The sequence below is a fragment of the Mucor mucedo genome (genome assembly GCF_025094135.1).
Source record: "Mucor mucedo strain NRRL 3635 chromosome Unknown EV154scaffold_88, whole genome shotgun sequence".
In the NCBI taxonomy this organism is placed as follows: domain Eukaryota; kingdom Fungi; phylum Mucoromycota; class Mucoromycetes; order Mucorales; family Mucoraceae; genus Mucor; species Mucor mucedo.
In genome coordinates, this window is record NW_026252372.1 from 110,508 (window position 1) to 132,772 (window position 22,265).

General features: G+C 36.7%; 9 protein-coding genes across 9 annotated transcripts; 4 read left to right on the forward strand and 5 right to left on the reverse strand.

The window, feature by feature from the left end:
* The first annotated feature begins 1,888 nt into the window (after positions 1-1,888).
* Positions 1,889-4,523, forward strand: EV154DRAFT_545002 (WD40-repeat-containing domain protein). Its single transcript, XM_051604631.1, has 10 exons — positions 1,889-2,152; positions 2,234-2,315; positions 2,374-2,419; positions 2,475-2,535; positions 2,603-2,812; positions 2,872-3,022; positions 3,084-3,248; positions 3,311-3,422; positions 3,491-4,100; positions 4,169-4,523. Exons 1-10 carry the CDS (start codon positions 2,008-2,010, stop codon positions 4,270-4,272), a joined length of 1,686 nt encoding a protein of 561 aa, XP_051454707.1. The 5' UTR covers positions 1,889-2,007; the 3' UTR covers positions 4,273-4,523.
* Positions 4,524-5,176: 653 nt separating this feature from the next.
* EV154DRAFT_518212 (acetyl-coenzyme A synthetase) lies at positions 5,177-7,732 on the forward strand. Its single transcript, XM_051602588.1, has 7 exons — positions 5,177-5,367; positions 5,430-5,579; positions 5,648-6,291; positions 6,353-6,784; positions 6,854-6,996; positions 7,064-7,120; positions 7,180-7,732. The coding sequence occupies exons 1-7, from the start codon at positions 5,215-5,217 to the stop codon at positions 7,578-7,580; spliced, it is 1,980 nt and encodes a 659-aa protein (XP_051454708.1). The 5' UTR covers positions 5,177-5,214; the 3' UTR covers positions 7,581-7,732.
* A 112-nt stretch (positions 7,733-7,844) lies between these two features.
* On the reverse strand, positions 7,845-8,216 carry EV154DRAFT_484257 (RlpA-like double-psi beta-barrel-protein domain-containing protein-containing protein; the record flags this gene model as incomplete). The annotated part of the gene is made up of 1 exon (XM_051598645.1): positions 7,845-8,216. The coding sequence occupies one exon, from the start codon at positions 8,214-8,216 to the stop codon at positions 7,845-7,847; it is 372 nt and encodes a 123-aa protein (XP_051454709.1).
* A 734-nt stretch (positions 8,217-8,950) lies between these two features.
* EV154DRAFT_518216 (Mob1/phocein) lies at positions 8,951-10,002 on the forward strand. Its single transcript, XM_051602589.1, has 5 exons — positions 8,951-9,003; positions 9,059-9,276; positions 9,341-9,434; positions 9,487-9,614; positions 9,677-10,002. Exons 1-5 carry the CDS (start codon positions 8,981-8,983, stop codon positions 9,922-9,924), a joined length of 711 nt encoding a protein of 236 aa, XP_051454710.1. The 5' UTR covers positions 8,951-8,980; the 3' UTR covers positions 9,925-10,002.
* A 484-nt stretch (positions 10,003-10,486) lies between these two features.
* Positions 10,487-11,365, reverse strand: EV154DRAFT_425996 (uncharacterized protein; the record flags this gene model as incomplete). The annotated part of the gene is made up of 3 exons (XM_051596283.1): positions 10,487-10,899; positions 10,975-11,125; positions 11,165-11,365. The coding sequence occupies 3 exons, from the start codon at positions 11,363-11,365 to the stop codon at positions 10,487-10,489; spliced, it is 765 nt and encodes a 254-aa protein (XP_051454711.1).
* Positions 11,366-15,136: 3,771 nt separating this feature from the next.
* On the forward strand, positions 15,137-15,482 carry EV154DRAFT_518219 (uncharacterized protein). Its single transcript, XM_051602590.1, has one exon. It carries the CDS (start codon positions 15,168-15,170, stop codon positions 15,405-15,407), a length of 240 nt encoding a protein of 79 aa, XP_051454712.1. The 5' UTR covers positions 15,137-15,167; the 3' UTR covers positions 15,408-15,482.
* A 1,358-nt stretch (positions 15,483-16,840) lies between these two features.
* Positions 16,841-20,876, reverse strand: EV154DRAFT_518221 (kinesin motor domain-containing protein). The gene is made up of 19 exons (XM_051602591.1): positions 20,855-20,876; positions 20,557-20,794; positions 20,396-20,500; positions 20,055-20,333; positions 19,646-19,999; positions 19,443-19,586; positions 19,305-19,386; positions 19,144-19,247; positions 18,662-19,069; positions 18,485-18,607; positions 18,373-18,424; positions 18,304-18,314; positions 18,153-18,248; positions 17,832-18,089; positions 17,712-17,783; positions 17,393-17,656; positions 17,227-17,328; positions 17,024-17,172; positions 16,841-16,964 (listed from the first exon to the last, which is right to left on the reverse strand). Exons 1-19 carry the CDS (start codon positions 20,860-20,862, stop codon positions 16,946-16,948), a joined length of 2,868 nt encoding a protein of 955 aa, XP_051454713.1. The 5' UTR covers positions 20,863-20,876; the 3' UTR covers positions 16,841-16,945.
* Positions 20,877-21,034: 158 nt separating this feature from the next.
* EV154DRAFT_518224 (transcriptional coactivator/pterin dehydratase) lies at positions 21,035-21,567 on the reverse strand. The gene is made up of 2 exons (XM_051602592.1): positions 21,241-21,567; positions 21,035-21,174 (listed from the first exon to the last, which is right to left on the reverse strand). The coding sequence occupies exons 1-2, from the start codon at positions 21,487-21,489 to the stop codon at positions 21,073-21,075; spliced, it is 351 nt and encodes a 116-aa protein (XP_051454714.1). The 5' UTR covers positions 21,490-21,567; the 3' UTR covers positions 21,035-21,072.
* Positions 21,568-21,586: 19 nt separating this feature from the next.
* EV154DRAFT_313463 (uncharacterized protein) lies at positions 21,587-22,246 on the reverse strand. Its single transcript, XM_051594920.1, has 4 exons — positions 22,188-22,246; positions 22,006-22,122; positions 21,825-21,949; positions 21,587-21,762 (listed from the first exon to the last, which is right to left on the reverse strand). The coding sequence occupies exons 1-4, from the start codon at positions 22,237-22,239 to the stop codon at positions 21,613-21,615; spliced, it is 444 nt and encodes a 147-aa protein (XP_051454715.1). The 5' UTR covers positions 22,240-22,246; the 3' UTR covers positions 21,587-21,612.
* Between the last annotated feature and the right edge of the window lie 19 nt (positions 22,247-22,265).

A 22,265-nucleotide genomic window follows, 5' to 3' on the forward strand; every position in this document is an offset into this window, starting at 1 on the left:
TTTGTAATGTTTGACCGTATTGGTATGGCTGTTCTTTCTTTTTTTTTTTTTGGAAAAATGGGGTTGTAAAGTTAACAAAATCGCCTGTACAGTCTTTGTTATCGAGTATGTGTCACAGAACTTTTTTCAGTGGTAAGTTCATTGAGAGAAAGCCAGCAAATCTGGTTTCTGCCTTCTTTTGGCGTCACTTTGTAGTATAAACATACGTATGATTAATCGCTTTTGAAAAACTCAAAAGGGATATTACTAGCTTTACTGATAAAATGTTTTTCCAATCTTGCCGTATCTTTGTCAATAAACGTTTTTCAAACAGGAAACTTTGTTTCAAACGTAGCTCTCAATTCGACTACACGCTCATTGATAGACATAGTCTCGGCAAATGAGGAGACACTTCCTCTGGCTTCGACACTAAAATTCTTCTGTTCAAGCTCACTAAGCCATTCCCAATCGTGATAACCTGTCGCTGTTTATTCCGCATTGATCTCCTCATCAGTTTGCCTGTCAAAAGGTTCTCGAAACTGTATTTGGTTTGTTATAAACAAAACGTATTGATCAATAACAGGATTCCACCCAAATATTGGTGTGAATCGTTTGAATGAAAAAATGAAAAAAGTATGGTGCATGTATAATTAGAGTTATACGCTTATGCACGTGATAGACATATGATAAGCACAAATATGAGCCAAATTGCTGTTCTTCTAAAGGGCTGAAAATATAAACATTACAACGAGTGGTCAATACTTAAGCTTTAGTTCTGAAGCTTGCAGGCATTATGAACCAACAAAGAGGGTTTCCATCTATTTTCGAAAACTCTTGATCTTATGGTGACATGCTGATATCCGTTTTTTCACACTTTCTGGTTATCTCGTCCATTTTTATCAGTGTCCCGTTAGATCTCTGGAGTATTTCTTTTTCATAAAAGAATTTGAAGTGTTGCTAAAAAGGAGAAGGTACTATTTGAACCGGCATAGTTATTCAAAAGCTTGATACGACCATTGCTGGTTTTATATCGTTATATTCCCTAATTGTTGTTAGCCATTCAAGGTAAAGTTCAGCCGCAATAAGCTGGTAAACAACCAAGGACGTCGTTCACGTACAATTGGCCCGTGCAGCTAATTGGTCTCACACTTGTTTTTTGAACATATTGCAAATGAATATAGATAAATTTGACATTCTAGCAAGTCCCTGATATTTATTTGGATATTTATAACTATTCCTGAAAATACATAGTGACAAGTAATGCCACTTGATAGTTTTCAATGATATATAAGAACCTTTTGTCAACAACGACAAGCCAAGGTAATAATACAGGTCCAAATTTATTGATACAAGGGGTAGATAATGAATAGAGATTGTGTTCCCATGACAATGATGGAAACAAGATGGAACACTAGACAGACAATAAACGCTTTAGGCTTAATTGATGGTGAAAACTTGAGAATTAATCTGCAACAAACCTTAAACTATTCTAGGTTTTCTACTAGTTTTAGTATTTGAAAACAACATAACAGTGGACCCTATGATTCACATATTTCATAACAAATGTTTTGAGGCTATATCCCCTATGGTAACCCCCGCCCCTCCTGTTTCTTTTACGTTGGCTTTTTTGATATGCCATTTAGTGCTCGTGGTACAAAAACGCGCCTCACTTTTTTCTGAATTGATAGATATTTTTTTAAACGGCGAACATGTATTCCATGGTGATGTGGACAAATGTCTCTGCGTAACTTATTACTACAACTGATGTAAGCATCCTGCTTGTCCATGGTGATGTAAAGTTCTCTCCCCTTTGACGATCCGGTTACTTATTCTACCGTGTGACTTGCTCAACCCCCCTTCCAGGTAAGGGTCGCACGAGCCAAAAAAAAAAAAAAAAAAAAAAAATAGTAATTTCCCTTTTTGCTTTGCGAGAGAGTTTAAACACAACAATTATATAAACACAATTTTTTTTTTTTTTCAAAACACACTACAGAAAAAAAATTAGCCAAGATTAAAAAATCAAAGGAAATGTCTGTTTATAATCATCGACCTATGGGTCCACCCACACCAAGTCGTTTAATAGAATTATTAGATGCCGTAAAAGGTGAATATGATCAATTAGCTCAAGAAGTCATTGTTTGTAAAAGTCAAAGAGATGAATACGAACATAAAAGTAAGTCATTCTTTTGTTTTTGTCTGATGAAGATACGTCCAAGCTAAATGATGAAAAAACGCGTACCCTTCTTTTAAATAGTGAATAACCAGATTCAAGAAATGAATTTGTTTCAACAAAACTTGATTGATCTCGAAAGAACTCAACAAATAATCAAAAAACAGTATGTAATCTGGCTGATGTTGTTGTATTCTCTTTAAATAATGCTTTCCCTTTTTTAGATATGAAGAGGAAATTGCAAGACTTCGTCAACAGTTGGACCAACAGGTAAAATTGAAGAATTCAGAAAAAAAAAAAAGATTGATTAACTTTAAAAGATTAGGCTCACCCTCAACATGGTGGCGTACCTCCTCAACCTCCTGCTAGTAGCGGTGGATACGGTGGTAATAAGAAATAAGGAGAGATAGAGATAGATAGAGATTGAGAGAGCTGATCTTTTCTTGATAATAGGACCTACTGGATATCAACAACCACCACCACCTTCTTTAATGGAGTCTAAACCTCCAGTACATCATTCTTCTTATCCTCCAACTGGACCTCCACCTCCAACTGGACCTCACCCTGTTTCTTCAGTACCAGTACCACCTCACCCTTCTGCTGGAACACCTTACATGAATGGAGGCTCTCCTCTTCCTTCTAATGCTCCACCACCCTCACAGCGTAAGTCTACACATACTTTTACTATAGCATACCAATCTAAATAATTGTTTCCTTCATAGTTGCTTCTACTAGAGGAACAGGAGTAAATCCTGTCAAGTCTGGGGCTGGTCCTCTTATTAATAATGCATCCGCTTCAGAGGCCCTTGGAGATATCAACCCAGAGAATGTGCCAGCTAATATGAAGGTAGAAGGTCAAGATTGGTTTGCATTGTAAGTACCTCTTTTTTCCTACCAACTGGTTATTTAAAAAAAACTAACAACAATTGATTAGATTCAACCCAAAGGCTACTCGTTATCTCAAGGTAGATCTTCTTCATACATTTGACCACGGCAGTGTTGTTTGCTGTGTCAAGTTTAGTGCTGATGGACGCTTCCTTGCTGCTGGTTGTAACCAAGCTACCTATATCTATGATACCTTAAGTGCTACACGTGTTGCGTGAGTTCAGTCTGTCTTCAGATACATTATATACGTTTCTTATACCATTTCTATTTTGATAGCATCCTGCAAGATGAAAATGCCGGACGTGATGGTGATTTATATATCCGTTCCGTCAGCTTCAGTCCTGATGGTAAATACTTGGCTACAGGTGCTGAAGATAAGCAAATCAGGGCAAGTATTTAAGAAAGAAAAAAAAGAGAAATGAAGTAAAAGAGACAAATTAACCATTCGGACATTAGATTTGGGACATTGGAAAGAAACGTATTCGAGGTATTTTGTCAGGTCATGAGCAAGACATTTATTCTTTAGAATTCAGTCGCGATGGACGTATTCTCGTTTCAGGCTCAGGGGACCGTACTGCTCGTATCTGGGATTGGCAAAACATTCGTTGTCTACATGAGCTTCGTATTAATGACGTTGATCAACAAGACTTGGGCGTCACCAGTGTAGCCATTTCACCTGATAGTCGTCTTGTGGCAGCCGGTAGTTTGGATAAGATTGTACGTGTCTGGGATGCTGTAACGGGACAATTATTGGAACGATTGGAAGGTCATAAGGATAGCGTTTATTCCGTAGCTTTTATGCCAGATGGTAAGACCTTGGTGAGCGGTAGTTTAGATAAAACGCTGCGTATGTGGCAATTGGGTACAGGAGAAAGAGGTTACGGCGGTGAACGTGGTAAGAGTGCTTGTATTCAAGTGTTTACTGGTCATAAAGACTTTGTCTTATCTGTTGCTACTACACCTGATGGCAATTGGATTGTTTCTGGTTCAAAGGATCGTGGTGTTCAATTCTGGGATCCTCGTACCGGACAAACACAATTTATGCTCCAAGGTCATAAGAATTCAGGTAAGGAAAATCAAATAGGATTTGAGGCAACACAAACATTTTTTTGTTTACTCTTTGTACAATTATAGTTATTTCTGTCGCAACTAGCCCAGGACATAAACCCATGTTCGCTACTGGATCCGGTGATAATCGTGCTCGTATTTGGAGCTATGAACCTTTAGGACCAAATTAAAGCCAAAAACAAATCACACTCAATCACACACACAAAAAAAAAAAAAAAAAAAAAAAAAAAAATATATATATATACTCATTTTCTTCTTTTTTTTTATTAAATCCATATTATTCTCATATTGTAATGGAACCAGCTTTTCTCAAATGATGGAATGTGTGGTCATTTGTAAACATGACCCATTGATATCTTTATAAAAAGAAAGCAAAAAAAAAAAATAAGGTGATTAATATATACTTCCTTGCTTACAATGTATGGTGTAACTGGGTTAGAGTTTGATTCCCCACGCTCCATCAAGCTTTTTTTTTTTTTTGATCCGAGTTTGTGGGGTAAGGGAAAAAGTCGGTTTTATTATTACATTATACGGGCAATGAGAAATTTGCACTGTCCGTGTGAATATTTCTATATTTGCGCGATAACGGTGTGCAATAAGAAAAAGAAATATAACTATATACATGACCTGACGAAAGCATTAAAAGCAATATTCATAATATCTCGACATGTCAATCAATTGTTCAAATCGGTACAAATAAATACGATTGAATTTCGCTTGAATATACAAATTTATATATTCATCCGCGAAAATATGGGGAAATCATCTGATGATGTGTGTTACCCACGTATTTAAAGCCATTTATGGTCATTTACATATACATTTTTATTTATTGATGTGAATATTTTTATTTTCAAATTCATATCCCATTAAGAATAACTGGAAAGTTCTTCCTCTCATAAAAAATCTGGGGAAAAATCAACATTACACAAAGGTGTGTGTGTGATTTTTCTTTTTCTTTACATGGCTTATGTCATCTCTCCAAAGTCAATTAGGGTCACATGAATTGCTTAATCCATATTTCCCCATCTTTTTTTTAAAAAACTATAAAACCAGATTCACTTTGCTTTTCTTCTTCTTTATTAATTTTTTTTTTATATTATTAAAAAAACATGACTGTAGTAGCTGCTCCCGCTGAAAAAATTTACCCAGTTCCTCCCAGATTATTGGGTAAAGGTGTCCCTACTCCTTTTGTCAACAGTATGGCTCAATACAAGAAAATGTGGGAAGAAAGTGTTAATGATCCCAACAAGTTTTTTGGAGACGTAAGTCTTATTTTAATCTATTATATACTATCATCCCTAAATACTTACTTCTCTATCAATAGATGGCTCGTGAATTATTACAATGGTCAAAGCCTTTCCAAACCGTCCAAAACGGTAGTTTTGCTGAAGGCGACGTTGCTTGGTTTTTAGAGGGTGAGCTTAACGTTGCAGTCAATTGTGTAGATCGTCATGCTTTAGCTACGCCAGACAAGGTAACAAACAAAAATTTAAGGGGGGCTTTATAAATTGTTTGCATTAACAATATATATAAAAAACAAAGATTGCCATTATTCATGAAGGTGATGAGCCTGAAAATGTCCGTAATATTACCTATCGCGAGTTATTACAAGAAGTATCACGTCTTGCCAATGTTTTGAAATCTATGGATGTACGTAAAGGTGATAATATCGCCATTTACATGCCAATGGTGCCTGAGGCTGTGTATGCCATGTTGGCATGCGCTCGTGTGGGCGCAGTTCACTCTGTCGTATTTGCTGGTTTCTCCTCAGATTCTCTTCGTGACCGTATTAACGATGCCGGCGCTCGTGTTGTCTTGACTGCTGATGAAGGTAGACGTGGTGGTAAGAATATCGCTACCAAGCGTATTGTCGATGAAGCTTTAAAGGGCACACCCACTGTTGAACATGTCTTGGTCTTACGTCGTACAGGCTCTGATGTTCCTTTCACTGCCGGTCGTGATCTTTGGTGGCATGACGAGATGGCTAAGGCTCGCCCTTATTGCCCTCCTACCAACGTCAATGCGGAAGATCCTCTCTTTTTGCTTTATACCTCTGGTTCTACAGGTACTCCTAAGGGTGTCGTGCATACTACCGGTGGTTATCTTTTAGGTGCTGCTGCAACCGTTAAATATGTCTTTGATTATCATGAGGGTGATATTCATGCTTGTATGGCTGATGTTGGATGGTATGGAATGTTTATTTGTGTTTATATTATGTGTCTCACCATTCATATTTTGTACATATAGGATCACAGGTCACACCTACATTGTTTATGGTCCTCTTGCACTTGGTGCAACCACCGTTCTTTTCGAATCAACGCCCACCTATCCTGACCCTAGCCGTTTCTGGGACTTAGTTGCCAAACACAAGGTCACACAATTCTACACAGCACCTACTGCTATTCGTGCACTTCGTCGTTTGGGTGACAAATGGGTCGACAAGTGCGATCTTTCCAGTCTTCGTGTGATTGGTTCTGTCGGTGAACCTATTAACCCTGAAGCATGGGAATGGTACAATGCAAAGGTTGGTAAAGGTCAATGTGCTGTAGTCGATACCTATTGGCAAACAGAGACTGGTTCTATCATTGTTACTCCTTTACCTGGTGCTACTGCTACTAAGCCTGGATCTGCCACTTTCCCCTTCTTTGGTATTAAACCCGTCATTCTTGATCCCACAACGTAAGTCTCTCCTGCGTTAAAACAAAGCAATGTACTAATTTTTTTTTTTTTTTTTTTTACTTTTTTTAGTGGTGTCGAATTGCTAGGAAATGATGTTACAGGTGTCTTGGCTATCAGTCAGCCATGGCCTTCTATGGCTCGTTCAGTTTATAATAATCATCACCGTTATCTCGATACCTACTTAAACCCCTACAAGAATCACTACTTCACTGGTAAGACTGAAAACGCAAAAAAAAGGGCTAGACGCAATGTATATTTAACCTTTTAATTACTTTATAGGTGACGGTGCTACCAGAGATAAGGATGGTTACATCTTTATTCGTGGACGAGTCGATGGTAAGATTTCTTGGTTTAATATTTTATACAACTTTATTAACAAGCTCATTTCTCTTTAGATGTGATCAATGTATCCGGTCATCGTCTCTCCACTGCCGAAATTGAATCTGCCTTGATTCTTCATCACTCCGTTGCAGAAGCAGCAGTTGTTGGAGGCCAAGATGATTTAACAGGTCAATGTATCCATGCTTTTGCCTGCTTAAAGCCCAACTTGGAAGATTCTGAGGGTCTTGATAAAGAATTGTCCATGCAAGTTCGTAAAGTGATTGGACCTTTTGCTACACCCAAGCGTATCTATGTTGTCAATGATCTTCCCAAGACACGATCTGGCAAGATTATGCGTCGTATTCTCCGAAAGATTGTTAATGGTGAACAAGATTCTTTAGGTGATATTTCCACTTTGGCTGATCCTTCCGTTGTGGCTCATTTAATTGAACGCGTTCACGGAAAGAAGAAGTAAGAAAAAAAATATTTATGCTTTATGATCTATTTTAGCGTTTAATCTTCCCATCTTATGCCTATAAACACACACACACACACACAAACCCACATTTTTTAACCCTGTTAAAACAAATACCCACACTAATAAAATGATAATTTTATAAGCCCAATTTATTTCTAAATCCCGCCAGATGCTGCGGTACGCCACTCCTCGTAAATTAGCAACGATTGTGGCGCAGAAAGATATTTAATTTATTTAATTTGAAGGGGGTATGAAGGGAGACTATTTGAAGGACCATTCAATTTCGAGTTCACCTTCATTCATTTGACCAATTTTTGCAAATGCCTTGGGCGAAAGGTCAATATCATCTTTATCGCAACCGGCACAGGTATCAACGACCTGGACCGTGACAGAACCATAGTCACCGTACACCTTAATAGTTTCACCGCATGGGTTATTTCGACCTTGCATACGTTTATGAGAGAGTGCAACCACCATGGCATTTGAATCGTATCTTCCGCCACACGAAGGACGACCTGATTTGTTAACTAGATAGTACGTAGCGACACCTTCGTAGGTGGATGAACGTTTTTGGATCACTGCTGCTTGCGAGTACATAAAACATATCACAAACACAATCAATAGATGTAACATTATATACATACACCTGCAGACCTAAACACAAAGAATAAGAGAAAGTGAGCGAGAGAGAAGTATAAAAATGTGAAGAAGGTCTTTTTAAGAGAGGTCTATTTATATGCTGCAAGTCAAAAGCTTTCTTTAGTTTTATCCGTGTTTTTAGTTATGAATGATATGCTCACTACTCTGGACATTTTTATTTCTATTGAAAGGTACATAGACAAATTCAATCACATCTAATGAAACACACATTTCTCAAAAAAGGTCTAGCCTCCTCTAAGCACGGTCTTGGACACAATTAACCTTATAACTCCTGCTGTTGATATTTCTATCCTTTCATCCCTTCTTCTTTTTCACCAAGTATCAAGTACCAGACTGAAAAATTGAAATAAGTACGTGTTTTTTTCTGTTTTCTGTGAATTGCCTAAATAGTAAATTTAGTTTATTTGAGCCCGGGTCTTATTTTTCAAGCATTGAATGACAGCTCAAATAGCAATGGGCAATTTAAAAACGTAAGATGATCAATGTTTAGTGTGGACAGAACAACCCGCCTAAAAAATTAATTAAAAGAGGGAGTTGTTGAAACCGATCTTGTGGCAAAACAAAAGTAGTCGGGGGAAAGAAGACCCTTATAAAATCGGGGGGAATATGTGCCAGAGGGTGCAGATTCATGCACGTGCAAAAAAGAAAAACGTCACAACCCAAGCGAATCCATACATGTTTTTTATTTTTGCTTTCTACCTACTCTCTTTTTTTTTTCTGTTTAAACCACATTTGACATGATGAATTTCCTTGGCTTTAGGTATATATGGAAATAGAAGAGAATATGGTACCATATACTAATAAGAAACATGTAGTTTCGGTAAAAAAGGAAATAAAACCTCCAAGCACAAATCAGCAGGATCGTCATCATCATCTTTAAACACAACCCATAGTCATCATGGATCTAGCATGTCCTCTAAACCTTTATACTTGTCTAATCCTCATGTTAACAATATGCTCGTCAGAGGCAATTTTAAAACCATTGTCGAATTACCAAAATATGTGGACCTAAACGAATGGTTGGCATTTAACAGTAAGGCGTATATTTAAGAAAGAAAAAAGAGAGATGGAATAATAGACCTTTTTACATCGTACAGCTTTTGAATTCTTCAATCACATTAACCTCTTTTACGGATCAATGACCAATTTTTGTACGTCTCAGACATGTCCAACCATGTCTGCCGGCCCAGGGTATAAAATATATACACACATAAAATACCCCCCCTCTGACGCTTCTTTTTAGCGTGGAATATACATGGTCAGATTCATTATCAAAAAAAGTCAAACTCCCCGCACCTCAGTATATCGATTATATGACCACCAGTATACAAAACATCTTGAACGATGAAACCATATTCCCCACCAAAGCAGGTAAGAAATGCATACACGGTTACTTTTCCACTTGAACACACACACTTATATATTCAATTCAGGCCCAGATTTCCCTCGTGAATTACCTTCTGTGGTAAAAAAAATGTTTAGTCAGTTATTTAGGTTATTTGCACACATCTATCATGACCATTATGATAAAGTGTTGGCCCTTAACGAAGAACCTCATTTCAATTCACTGTTTGCTCATTTCATTTCGTTTGCTCGCGAATTTGATTTATTAGAAAAAAAGGAAGTACAACCCTTGGCTGAATTAATCGACTCGATGTTGAAAAATGGTGTTATTTCCTAAATAAATAGTCTCTCTCAATTTTTTTTTTTTTTTTATTGAAAAAAAAGAAGAAATAGGTTTATTATGAACTGTACAAAAGGAATTATATGTGTATAAATGTATGTAAAAAAAAAAAGAGGGGAGAGGGGTCTATGATGAAATAAAATGATAATAGTGAAATGTGTTACCATGGCGACCACACCCAAGGAGAGGACTTGGCCTTTTGAGAGACAGTCGGCAAGCATGTCTTTGGAGGATCGACTCTTTCGGGAGCTACACTCATTACGGCAGTGGGTTGTTGCTTAACATCATATGCAGGTGTTTCATTAAACGCAACCGTGGCCTTTAAGCCAGCTGCAAAGATCATGTAAAGGCCTTCCGATATAAACTCATGTAACCGATACTGCTCATTTGCCTGCAGGCCAAACTTGAGGCATTGTATACTCGTTGCTTGTGCCTTTTGCATGATGTGATATTCAGAATCCACCCAAATCATGAGTTGGAACAAGTACCCGAAAAGAAACGAAAGAATGTCTAAATAAAGAAAAAGTCAGTCTCACATCAAACCCCAAAAATTATTTATTTACGTACCTGGAAGTGGGGATCGCTTGATTAAGACCGCACATGTCACAGTAGTTTGAATGACATATTGACCGAATCGTTTGAACTTTGTCATAGCATCGCCTGTATCCATAGGGACATTTGGCGTACTTGTCACAACTACAGTTGGTGTGTTCTCATTGTTTGTCTCGATCAATGTGGACTGATAAGCTTTGGTGCTAATGGTGCTGATAGTGGAAGCAATCCGCGATAACAGAAATGTATTTGTCATGATATTCCTACCACTATAATCTTCGGGCTGGTTATTTTGTTGTTGTTGTTGTTGTTGTTGTTGTTGCTTTTTTTGGGATGTAGCAAGGTTAATAATCCCAACCCTTTCTTCCACATCAAGAAGTTTTTCTCGGATAGCCATTTTTGTGTTCATGTCTGTTTTATCTATAACAAAGGGGTTTGTTTTTTTAATATAAATAGAAAACAAAAAAACAAAACAAAAAGATAAGCACTACTTACTTGGTAAAGCCATCAAGATCTTATCAATGCCTGTAAGATAAATACCAAGGGCTACGGATTCATTGCCCTGTTCATATTCATCCGCCGCTATGGATACAAGCTTCATTCCTTGCGATATGCTATGTCTGTCAATAGCCGAGGAAGAAGTAGACTTTTTGTTGCTACTCGTACTTTTGAAGGAGCTGGCTACATCGTCTTTAATTTTCTCGGCAAAAGCACTCATCTCTGATGTCCATGAGGTGCTCGGTGAAGGTACGGGACTACTATGATGTAAATTCAACTGGGTGTCATAGGGTGGAGGTGCTGCGGGTACATACTCTGTACTATGGCTTCGTTGGGGATGATGATAATAATATGTGTTATTGGAAAGAGTAGGTGTTGAAGCGTGCATTGCCAATCGAGAGCCTAATACATCGCCTTGTTGTTGTTGCTGTTTGGATTTATTCTTTTTGGATCCAAAAGAAACAGATTCTATTTTATTGGCTGAACTGTGCAAAATTGAAGATACAAATGAACTCATGAATGCGTAAGAAAAAAGAGAGAGAAAGTAAGAGAGGGAGGGAGAGGGAGAGAGAATTAAATATCGGTTTCTTTATACTCCATTGGCATGTGAAAATCTTCCAAAAGTTGGCACTCAACATTGAAGAATAAAAGCTGACATTGCTAACCCCCCACTGATAAGCTATTATTAGTCGCTGGGTCGGAACCTGGAAATAAAGACATTGTGTAAGTGTGTTACAGAAAAAAAGAGTCCCGGATCAGCGTACAAAGAATGCAGCTATTTCTTTTCAAAAGTAGTTTCTAACAAAGGATAAAGTCTACTTTCATATGGTTTCAGTGAATTGATGTTTGATAAGAAAAGACGTTTGTCATGGGTGGGTTTATTTACTGATTAATATAAAAAAAACATATAAATTAAAAAAAGTCGGTGCACGGTCCCATTAGAAAAATAATTCTCGGAATACACAAGAAATCCTGATGGCATTAGATTGGGGGTGGCTTTTTTTTTTTTTTTCAAAAGCTTCCATAGGATGAGTGATCTCTCTCCCTAATCAAGCATAATGTTATCATTTTCCAAAAAAACGTGTGACAAATATCAAACGGAGTGTCACAGCACTAAAAGTTCACCGTGCACTTTATTTTTCTTGTTATTCTTTTAAGACATACAACCATTACAATGAAAAAGAAGAAATCTGTCAAAATACAAACCCTTCATCTTATTTTTTTTTAATGCGCATACACGTCATTTTTCTCTAACAAATGATCATTTGACTATTTATTTTGATTCCGGATAAGCTTAAATGTACCTTTTCGGTACCTGTTATAAAGTAACACCCGATGAGACCTTTTTTTTAAACGTTGGGGCGTGTGTATGTAGAAAGGACCTAAGAATGTGATTGTTTGGCCATCACTAAATTTAGCTCTCCGACTAATCTATCATCCAATTTTAGTAAAAATCCAGTTTTCTCTTTTCACCAACCACCACTGTTGCTTTTATAATGACTCAATCTGGCCCTATGCTATCTGTAGCCGACTTATCCGATATTGCATAACCTATCGCCTTCAGTCCAATTATCTACTTTTTTTGTGTATGGAACAGAACTCATGTAAAACTCCGCATCGTCAACATGTTAAGAGAGCAGAAAGATGACTGATTCCATTCTATCAGTCTACGTTGTAAGATAATGCGTGTTGAGATTGAATAAAACCCTTTGAAAGTAAGCACCACGAGTTGAAATGATTAAAAAGTGAAAAGAGAAGATGTGCCCTATTATATTTAGGGGCAGTTCCCGAGAAAAGAATCCGTGGATTGAGTAATTTCCTTCGTAAAACGATATATTTTAAAGGGCATCATCTCAAATACGATGATGTATCAACAATACACTGGATTTTCTTTAGAAAGATCGAAAAGATCCTTTGATTATATCAAGCGAAAGTTGTCAGGACAACACTAATGTAAGGGTTCCTGAAGTTACGATCTGATAAGCCGTCGTTCAAGGCACTGGATCTAACAACCGAAGCGACGGTTATTTTTTATTTCTTCTTATGTCATGAACTTTGTCACATTTACGCTTACCAAAATAATTGACATTGGGCTCAATATCTTTTTTATTAACCGCAGTTTATTTGACAAAATTTTGGTTGGTTCTAGTACCCGCCTTTTTCTGCCAAAAGGAAGCCTTTGTTGCTAGTAGTCATCTTCAAAGATGTTCGCCACATCAAAAGATCTAAGAAAATGGTTCTATAACATGAGCAGCTTAAACTCAAAATCCATATAGACATAATGTCTACTCAAATAAAATTATTACTTTTAGAACGATGAAATTGTAGATCGGTTAATGATTTTTAGCGGAAAATTCATCGATTATCATTGATTAGAACGCTAAAAATGTTGTCATATCAAATTATGATGGCTGATCAATCAATAATATATATGAATCACACAATATTCCACTTGGTTTTTTCAAAATCGTGGAAGGCTAATCTTAAGGTGGGTCACCTTATGGCGAGCAGAAAATAAAGTGACTGTAGTCTAATAGACCGGGACTCAAAGTTATTAATACATTTCGCTCTTGTCAATGGCTGTAGTTGTTATTTTGTTGATCCCTCTGACTAATATTTGTATACTCTGCAAGGAGGTAATAACTTCACGACATGTTTATTACAATGATTACATCATATCAACTCATCTAATGCGTTCCATATTTTTCCCGAATCATCTATCCTTGATATTTATAACCGTAATTTTTTTGTCATAAAAAACTGCTATGCTTCTATTCAAATAAAGTAGTACAGGCTATCATGTCTTTTCTAGTTTGATTTTCTATGTGCTTAACAATAGACACTAAAAGTACTTAGATACATTGTGTACTATATCATAGTCTCTTTATAAAAAAAAAAATATGAAATCAACTTAAGGTTTGTTTTGCCAAAGGGATAAAAGAGGCTGAAATGCCATTATGGTTTCATCTTTATTAAACAAATATTCAGTCTGCGTTTCTGCATTGGCTTGATGAAATAAATAAACCATCGTTTGTTATGACTAAAAAGAGCAGGAAGTCCCGTTTGCAATGGATTTTATATTAAGTCACTTTATTATATTTACTGTCTTTTGTTTATTTCAACTACTGTTTATGAACGAAGGATAACACTTTGATGCTTCAAAAATATCAGTTTGACCTGTAATTTACCTGAATATGTACTCTTAGTCACAGTAGTCGATATGGAACCAGTAGCGGAAGCAGACATATAGCTGGCAGAAGACAGAGAAGAATCAACATCCCATATACATACTGACAGCCTTTTTGCGAGATTCGGAACTGCTCCAGATTTAGATGACTGAATTATCGGCCCGTAAAGTAATAGTTTGCCATCCAGCATGCAGCGATAATTCACTACAGAGTATAATTGTTACCACTTGTGCTTTCAGCTGGATAATGTATTCCAGATAAAAAGCGAATGTCTTTGGATTATTCTTTACCCTTGTAAACCTTTTATGAGTCGATCTTTAGAGTCTCTTCTCTGCCTAATAAAATCACTGTCGTTCGCTGTGTTACGCAAATATATAAGACATATGACATTGGTATCCACCTCTTTAAATCTTTGGATTAATCCGTCTTTGTTACAGCCTTCCACCAGCTTAGACAATGGTCAGCTGCTCATAAATTAGTATATTGATAACATAAACCAATTTGCTAAATTTAACATTTTTGTGAGTAATATGTATTCAAGAGCAGATTTATGGTTAGTATAATCCATGATGTATAATATAAACTGGAAAAGGTATATGACCAGTTACAGAGTTTAACAATTATAAGAATGGTCGAATAATACATGCGAATTGGACAAAACAAAAAATCGTAACAAATAAATCACTTGAGTTTTGGCGATCTAGATCTATCAGAGTATATTTGGGTAACAATGCAACGCTAAATTATCAAAGTTAATACACGAAGCTAGAATACTAAATCATAAACGGTTACTACTAGGTCGTGTTTAAACGTAATATTCACGTATAGTCTATTTAATAAAATTAGCGTATTAGACTGAACCTGAAATTACCATGACGGCATGATTCCACGAAAACATGACGTAAAGTATTTTTTTTTTATAAAATGGTATAAAAAGGACGACGGTAGCGTTCCAAAAGCAATAATTCTATAATTAAATCAATTTATATAAAACAACAAAAGATGTCATTCCCCACTACCAACGAAGCCAAGAAGGACCAATATGTTGGTCAAACCAAGCAAAATGTCGGACAAACCTTTGGCAGCGACTCACTCGAGTCTAGAGGTCAAGCTCAACAAAATACAGGACTCATTGAAGAAACGACTGCCAATTTGGGTGGTCTTTTAGGTGGAACTGTCAATACTGTCGGTGGTGTACTTCAAGGAACCCTTGGTGCTCTCGGCGGTGGCAACAACAAATAACTTATTTTTATCTGTACGCATATACCATCAAGTCAATTGTAAATAATAATAAAAAAAAAAATTGCGTTTCAATTCTGTGTGTTCACGAGTCGTTTTTGTTCGAGTAGTGATTTTTCATTAATGTTAACTATGGGAGATACGATAGGGTTAGAGTCATCCTCTTGTGACTGAGTACTACATATCCGTCTCTCTCTCTTTTTTTATATTGACATTTTAAAGAACAAGTGTGCATCTATGTTGAACATAAATATTAAACTAACAAAAGACATGCACATGCTCTGCCCACCAGATCAGGATGAAAAATTCAACACCATGTATAAAAGAGGTAAAAATATACAATGAGGACCTCCTCGGGGGTTCTCTAAGCCATAATGGGGAACAAGGGGGTGTAAGGAATGTGCTTTGCCACTCAAAAAAAGCTTATATCGTGCGCATTGTTAACCATCTCCATTGTCGACGTTACTTTAATGACATGACATTGCATATGTACTATCTGTATACAATCCTCAATGATCCTTTTTATTTTGATAGATAGCTGTGGTCATAACCAAGGTCATCTGTGTACAACATCATGCCAGTCATCTGTTTATCGCATCTACATCAAGTGCTGCTAGTTTTTTTCTCTCTCTTTCAATCATCTGGGATTAGATAGAGTGCTCATTGTTAATACTGATTACAAAATGGTACTACTTCTTGTATGTATAGGTTCCGTGTAATACATCTTTTAATGATAAATCCTCGTGGAGGAGGCAATTATCGTCCCCTAGTATCTGGGGAAGCAGTTGATAATTAAAGCGTTGAGTTTAAAAGGAACGTTTCTTGTTCTCGTAAATTATTTAATTAATGCTTGTGGTTTCTGAAACGATAAACGTAGAATGGCACATACATCCGGTGTAGGACTCTTTGTATACACACATGGGAGAGGGGGTACAATTTGTTTGGTATGTGGAGTACACAATTGCATTTGATCTGCTGGTTTAACAAAGTCACACAAAAAAGATAAATGGCATTTGTGGAATTGACACGCGAGAGAAAGAGTTTATATGATAATGTTTTATTCATTTATTTAATTACAACGTCTTATTTACATGATTTGAAGCCCTTAAGGAGGAGAATGAAAATAGATTTTATTCCATAGGATTGGTTTTACCATCTTGAGGTCTCTTTTCTCTTCTAGTCTCTCTCCTGCTCTGAATACCATCATAGTTTCTCTTGATGCTATTACTGATTCTGCGACACAACGAATTAATCGAGGAAGAACGCTCGTAATTGTGTTTGGCCGAAAAGGATTTGCTATTACGATGATCCGAAGTAGAGACCAGCGTGGATGTCATTGACATAGTATCATCTTTCATCAGATGATGATCTTGTAGTAACATGTAATCGTTCTTGTTATTTGAAAGCATACTTTAGGTTATTAGAAAAATAAAATAAAAAAGGTTAAAAAGCAAAAATAAAAAAATAACAGAAACCCTTTTTTTATTTGGGAAAATTCAGGCGGAGTCTCTTGTTTTTGCAGAAAGACATAACTGACGTAATTACAACTCTTTTGATTTTCTACTTGTATTCCGTTAGTTTACCCCCTTTATATAGTATTGGTAGTTGCAGTTGATTACCTTCTTTTTTTATTATTACTATTTTCCGGTGAAAACAAGTGTTCGTCTTCATCCATAATGCTAAGTTGGTCTTCTTTAACAGATTCAAAGATGCTTGTGGCACCTAAAATGGGACTAAACATATCCTCCATCTCCAAATCATTTTCGCCCTGGAATAGATGATTTAGTATAAAAGAATAGACGGTAGAATAGTAAAATCTTACCTCTTGAACCGAAGTTATAGCCGAGGATGATACACTTTTTTCTTCAAGCACTTTATTCTTCTCAAAGGCCTCTTGCAATCTTCGATGACCATCATGCATATGCTAAATATATACATTTTTTTTAATGAACCGTACATGTGCCCCTTCCCTCTCCCTTCTTCCCTACCTTGACTCTTTGTTTAAGTTTATGATTCTCTTCTTGTAAAGTTGACATGGCCGTGCGCATTTCTGCGATTAAATCTTCTTCCGCACCTGAGGGTACACTCAAAACAATCATGGAATTTCGACCATGTTTAGGCGGTGCCAAAACGGGTAAAGATAGTTTGGCATAGTTTTTAAACAGAGTCTTGGATCGATGTTGAATATGGTATGGATCATTTTTGAACTTTCTTTGAGCAATCAATTTCATCAGTTTACCCATATTCGTTTCCTTTTTTTAAAAAGATTAAAAACTCTCAAACATCTATACATCTTTATCGTTTTACCTTGACAAGGTCAAAAGTAACACCTTTAAACTGTTCAATTTCACTCATAATCACTTCGGCATCATGAGAATACTTTGTTTTTTTTAATACCGATTTCTATATAAAAAAGCGCATGCTTACCTCATCATCACGGAATATACTTCGTCTCAATTTTTTTCTTAATTCTAAAAACCTTTCAAATAACTCAGCCTTTGGATTCGTTTTGGTGGCCACATTAGGTTTTTGAATAAATAGGTTTTCCATGTCACTACTAGAAGGCTCACTATCTGCTGTTGTGTTTTTGTATCGCTCAATTGTTACATCACGTTCCTTAAGGGTCCACGAAAGTTGTTGAATTCTTTCTTGTTGCCTTTGTTTATCCTTTTCTAACTCGGCATTCTAATTTTTTTTTTTTTTAGTCGTTCCATTGTGTATGTGCACTAAAAAATAAATAAAAATAACCTTTTGAAGTAAAGCGTGCTTTGTGGTTTCATAGTCATTCAAACGCTGACACATCGTCTCAAGTTCAGATGATAAAATTTTCTGCTTTTCCTGCATCTATAGAAGTGTGTAAACAAAATCATACATGAAATCATAAAGTCATATTGCTTACCTTCGCTAAGGCTATAGAAGAAGTGTGAATGATGTGCAATTACATATTGATTATACCCCTTTTCCTTACCTTCATTTTCATTTTCTCCTGTTTGTGCTATTTGTGTTTCTAGTTCATTGTTCTAACAATTCCTTTAATTTTGTGTGTGATGCGTGTTTGTGTGTTGTTGATATATGTTTACCCATTGTTTCAATGAAGCCATATGTCTATCCTCCATTTTATTTAAAGTAGCCTCTGCCTCTGCTGTAAAACTTGCTCGAAGCTCGGATTCCATCACCGCTTTAGAGGTTTCTGAGTCAATCCACTAATATCAAAATGATATCAGTCTCTCTTCCTGCACTAATAAAGACCCTATTACCTTGTTACGCAAATCATCGATTTGGGCAATCAAATTATCCACAAAAGGATCTTCATTCTCTTCATCCTCTTCCTCCTCTTCTTCTTCTTCTTTTTGTTCTTCCTCATCATCATCCTCTGCCATTAATTCTTGTATACCATGATACACTTTTTTATCTAGCTTCTTGACGTAACGAGGCCGTTTATTTGCAAATTTCGGAATATCCTTGACTTCTACCTTGGGATGCACTCTACGCCACGTCGCCACATCCTTGGCTACAGCAGCAAATTTCATGACATGACTGTTTTCGTCAAATCCCGTATCAAAAGGATTGACGTTGACTACCATGACGGCTTTGCCATCCCCTTCAAATGAGCTTTTAAACAATTCTGTCAACTTACTATGACGGTAAGGAACCATGGCATTTCTCTAATAATGCAATGTAAAAAAGGTTTCTAGTTTCATGTACAAAAAGATATGATGATGATGAGATGCGTCATTACCTTTCCAGCAGCAGACTTGAGTTGGTTGAATCGAAGGGTTTCCATGCATTGTCCTAATACCATGAGTGATTTATTGATATTACCTGCTTCTTTGAGACGTTGGCCTAAAAAGATGGAGTTAGTCACAGCGTAATCTCATTGAAATGTGACCCTATATTTACCGGAATTCAGTGTATTTCTATATCGCTCAGATCCAGCCAAATCGACAATAGAAAATTTAGACACGGTTGCATAGATAGGATCCTTTCATTATAACGTTTAGCGATATAATATATAAAAGTGCCTTTTGCTTAAACTACCTCGATAATGTAATTGTCCTCATCAATGGGAACACGTACGATTTTGATGGTGAAGATACTATGACTTCTACTACTAGTGTGATTGGTGATGGTAGAATATTCCGCACGATTCTTTTGTCCTTCGAACAGAATAGCATACGCTTCCTATTGTTTAAAAATAAAAAATTGATACACTATTCATCATACAAATTACATGTTCATACTTGAATGGTCTTCACTCTAACTTCGTTCAGGCCAGAAATATACTTGTGCCCACTGCTATACTCGTATTTTAATGCGAGGGCTTTACGTTTAGAGAGTCGATCCGGTTTAATCAAAAGATCGTAGATTTTCTCCGTATAAATTTCCGCAAACGACACCCAGACACCATACTCGTAGTTTTCATCAATGGCAATGGCTGTGTTATCTCTGTTCGTAGGCATCTGAAATGATTCCCATACATCTGGATTGTATGGTCCTCCATTGTAACATGATCCACCAATATCACTCAAAATATGCCTGTTCTCGTCCTTTTCATCTACGTAGGTGTGTACCAAACTATGCATACATGGTTTTACCTATATATCAAAAGTAAGTGATCCAATCGCTTAAAATAAGAAGTATCCCATCAACCTTTGTCTCGCTCTTATTCTCATCAATGCTATTAAAGATGACATCCAATGTACGTGGTAATAATCCCGGATTCTTTTTGGTGCCCATGATGGAAAATGTTTTTCCAGAGTTGGTGACACCATAGGCAAAGATTAATGCATTTTCTCCTTTAAGCACATCATGGATCAATGGTAATGTTGTCTTGTTAAAGAAATCTTGTTGTGATACTGCGTCTGTAAAGATTTTTGAAAACTTGTATCTTTCTGGTGCTCGATTTCTTGTACGGTATGCGTTGGAATCCTGCCGTGTAAAGAAAACTAGTAATTAATAACTCTCCTATTTCATGCTTTTCTTTGTTTTACTTCAGGTGGTGTCATGGAAACTTCCAAATCGTCTACGATGGCAAGGTAGGGCTCAGTAGAATCCAGTTCGTAATGAGCAGAATGGGGTCGAATACGTAAATAAGCCTACTCATGTTGATTAGTATCCTTGTTCAGGTATAAATCTAGTTTCATATTGTTACCTTGATCGGTTCCTTCTCAGGGTTGTAGGCAAAGAAACTATTATGTCCCCTGGACGACGACGATGGTTCAGTATTTGGTCGTGAAAGCGCGGAGAAATCAAGTGGCCTTGTCATGGATTTAAATACTGGTCTTGATGTATTTGCGATTCGATTAGGAGTACGTTGAGGTGTACGCTGCGGTGTACGTTGTGGCGTACGATTTCGTGTGGGCGTCCGAGGCATATGGTCTTGGCTAGAGCTAATTGTATCTAGGTGTTATTTTCAGCGTCTCTTTAAGTGTTCAGGTAACAACACTTGCCTGTACATTGTTCAGAATAAAGAGAAACGAAATAATGAATTTTTTAAAAAAAAAAAACGCCCCAACCCCTTTTTTTGTGGTACGCGCTAATTCACGCTTTTCACAGTCCAACTCTTTACTGTGTTGCCTTTAGCACGTAAGTGTGCATGTCACAATGATGATAATCACACGTATAATAAATCAAAATGAGAATAATATATGTTTATTAGGTTTGGAGATTATTTGGCAACATCATCACAAAAGGTTGCAAGTTCGATATCTCTTGTAGATAAGCCTTGACATTCATGAGTAGACAAGGTGATTTCGACTCTATTGTAAACCTACAAGACAACAATTGATGAATACACATTTCCTTCAAAAAAAAAAAAAAAAAGGCAAACACATACATTGAACCATTCGGGATGATGATCAATTTTATCAGCTTTTAAGGCAATACGTGTCATAAAACCAAAGGCCTCGTTAAAATCTTTAAACTGATACTTTTTAATCACGGCGTCTCTATCATTAACCATTTCCCAACCGCTAGAAATCAAGGGCTTTAAAAGTTGTTCACGTTGTTGGGATGAAAGTGTAGAGATAGCCATTTTTCTTTGAAGTTGAACTAGAGAAAAGAGAGGTTTTATTCTTCTAAACATTTTTTATAGGTAAACAAAAAATAGCTTTTCCCACGGCCTGGTCGCTTCCATGTCATTTTTGGACAGTCTCTTTTTTTTAAACTCCAGGTCATGCAAAAAAAAAAAAAAAAAAAAAAAAATGGTTTATTTCTTAACTTCTTCAATAAAAGGCTTGTTGGATTTATCTACAGAGTTGGGTAAAACCAACTTTTCATCATCATTATCGTCGCTATCTTCATCTTCACTATCTGATTGGCCGGGTCTCTTTTCTTCGTAGACACCTAAACCCAAATTCTATAAACACACAGTCAGCATTTAATTATTCAGGCCAACTCTATATCGGATTATAGTCTTACCATTTCAATATATTGTCCATCGTCTTCTTCCACATTCTCAATGTCCAGTGATTTGGGATCGGCAGCTTTTAATTGTTCATTCGCACTTTTTAATTGGGGTAAGAATGCTTGTACGCGAGACAAAACTATGGACATTTGTGAGCGAGGATTAGCTTATACTTTGCAGGCACATTATACTTACTGTCGCTAGGTGGTCCTACGGCAAATGTCTTTCTATCTACACTAGCAGCAGCAAGCATAGCAGGTATATCGTTAATGCTCTTTTGATCGGGAGCTGCACTGGGATTAATTAGATCTTCTATAGATCAGTTCAATGATTAGTGTCTCATTTCGAGATTAATATGCCATTCTCAAATACTATACCAAGCTTCTTCTTGTTTCCAGAAACATTTAATAAGTCGAAATTGTTTGACATGTTGAGATAAAGGGGCGAAGTAACCA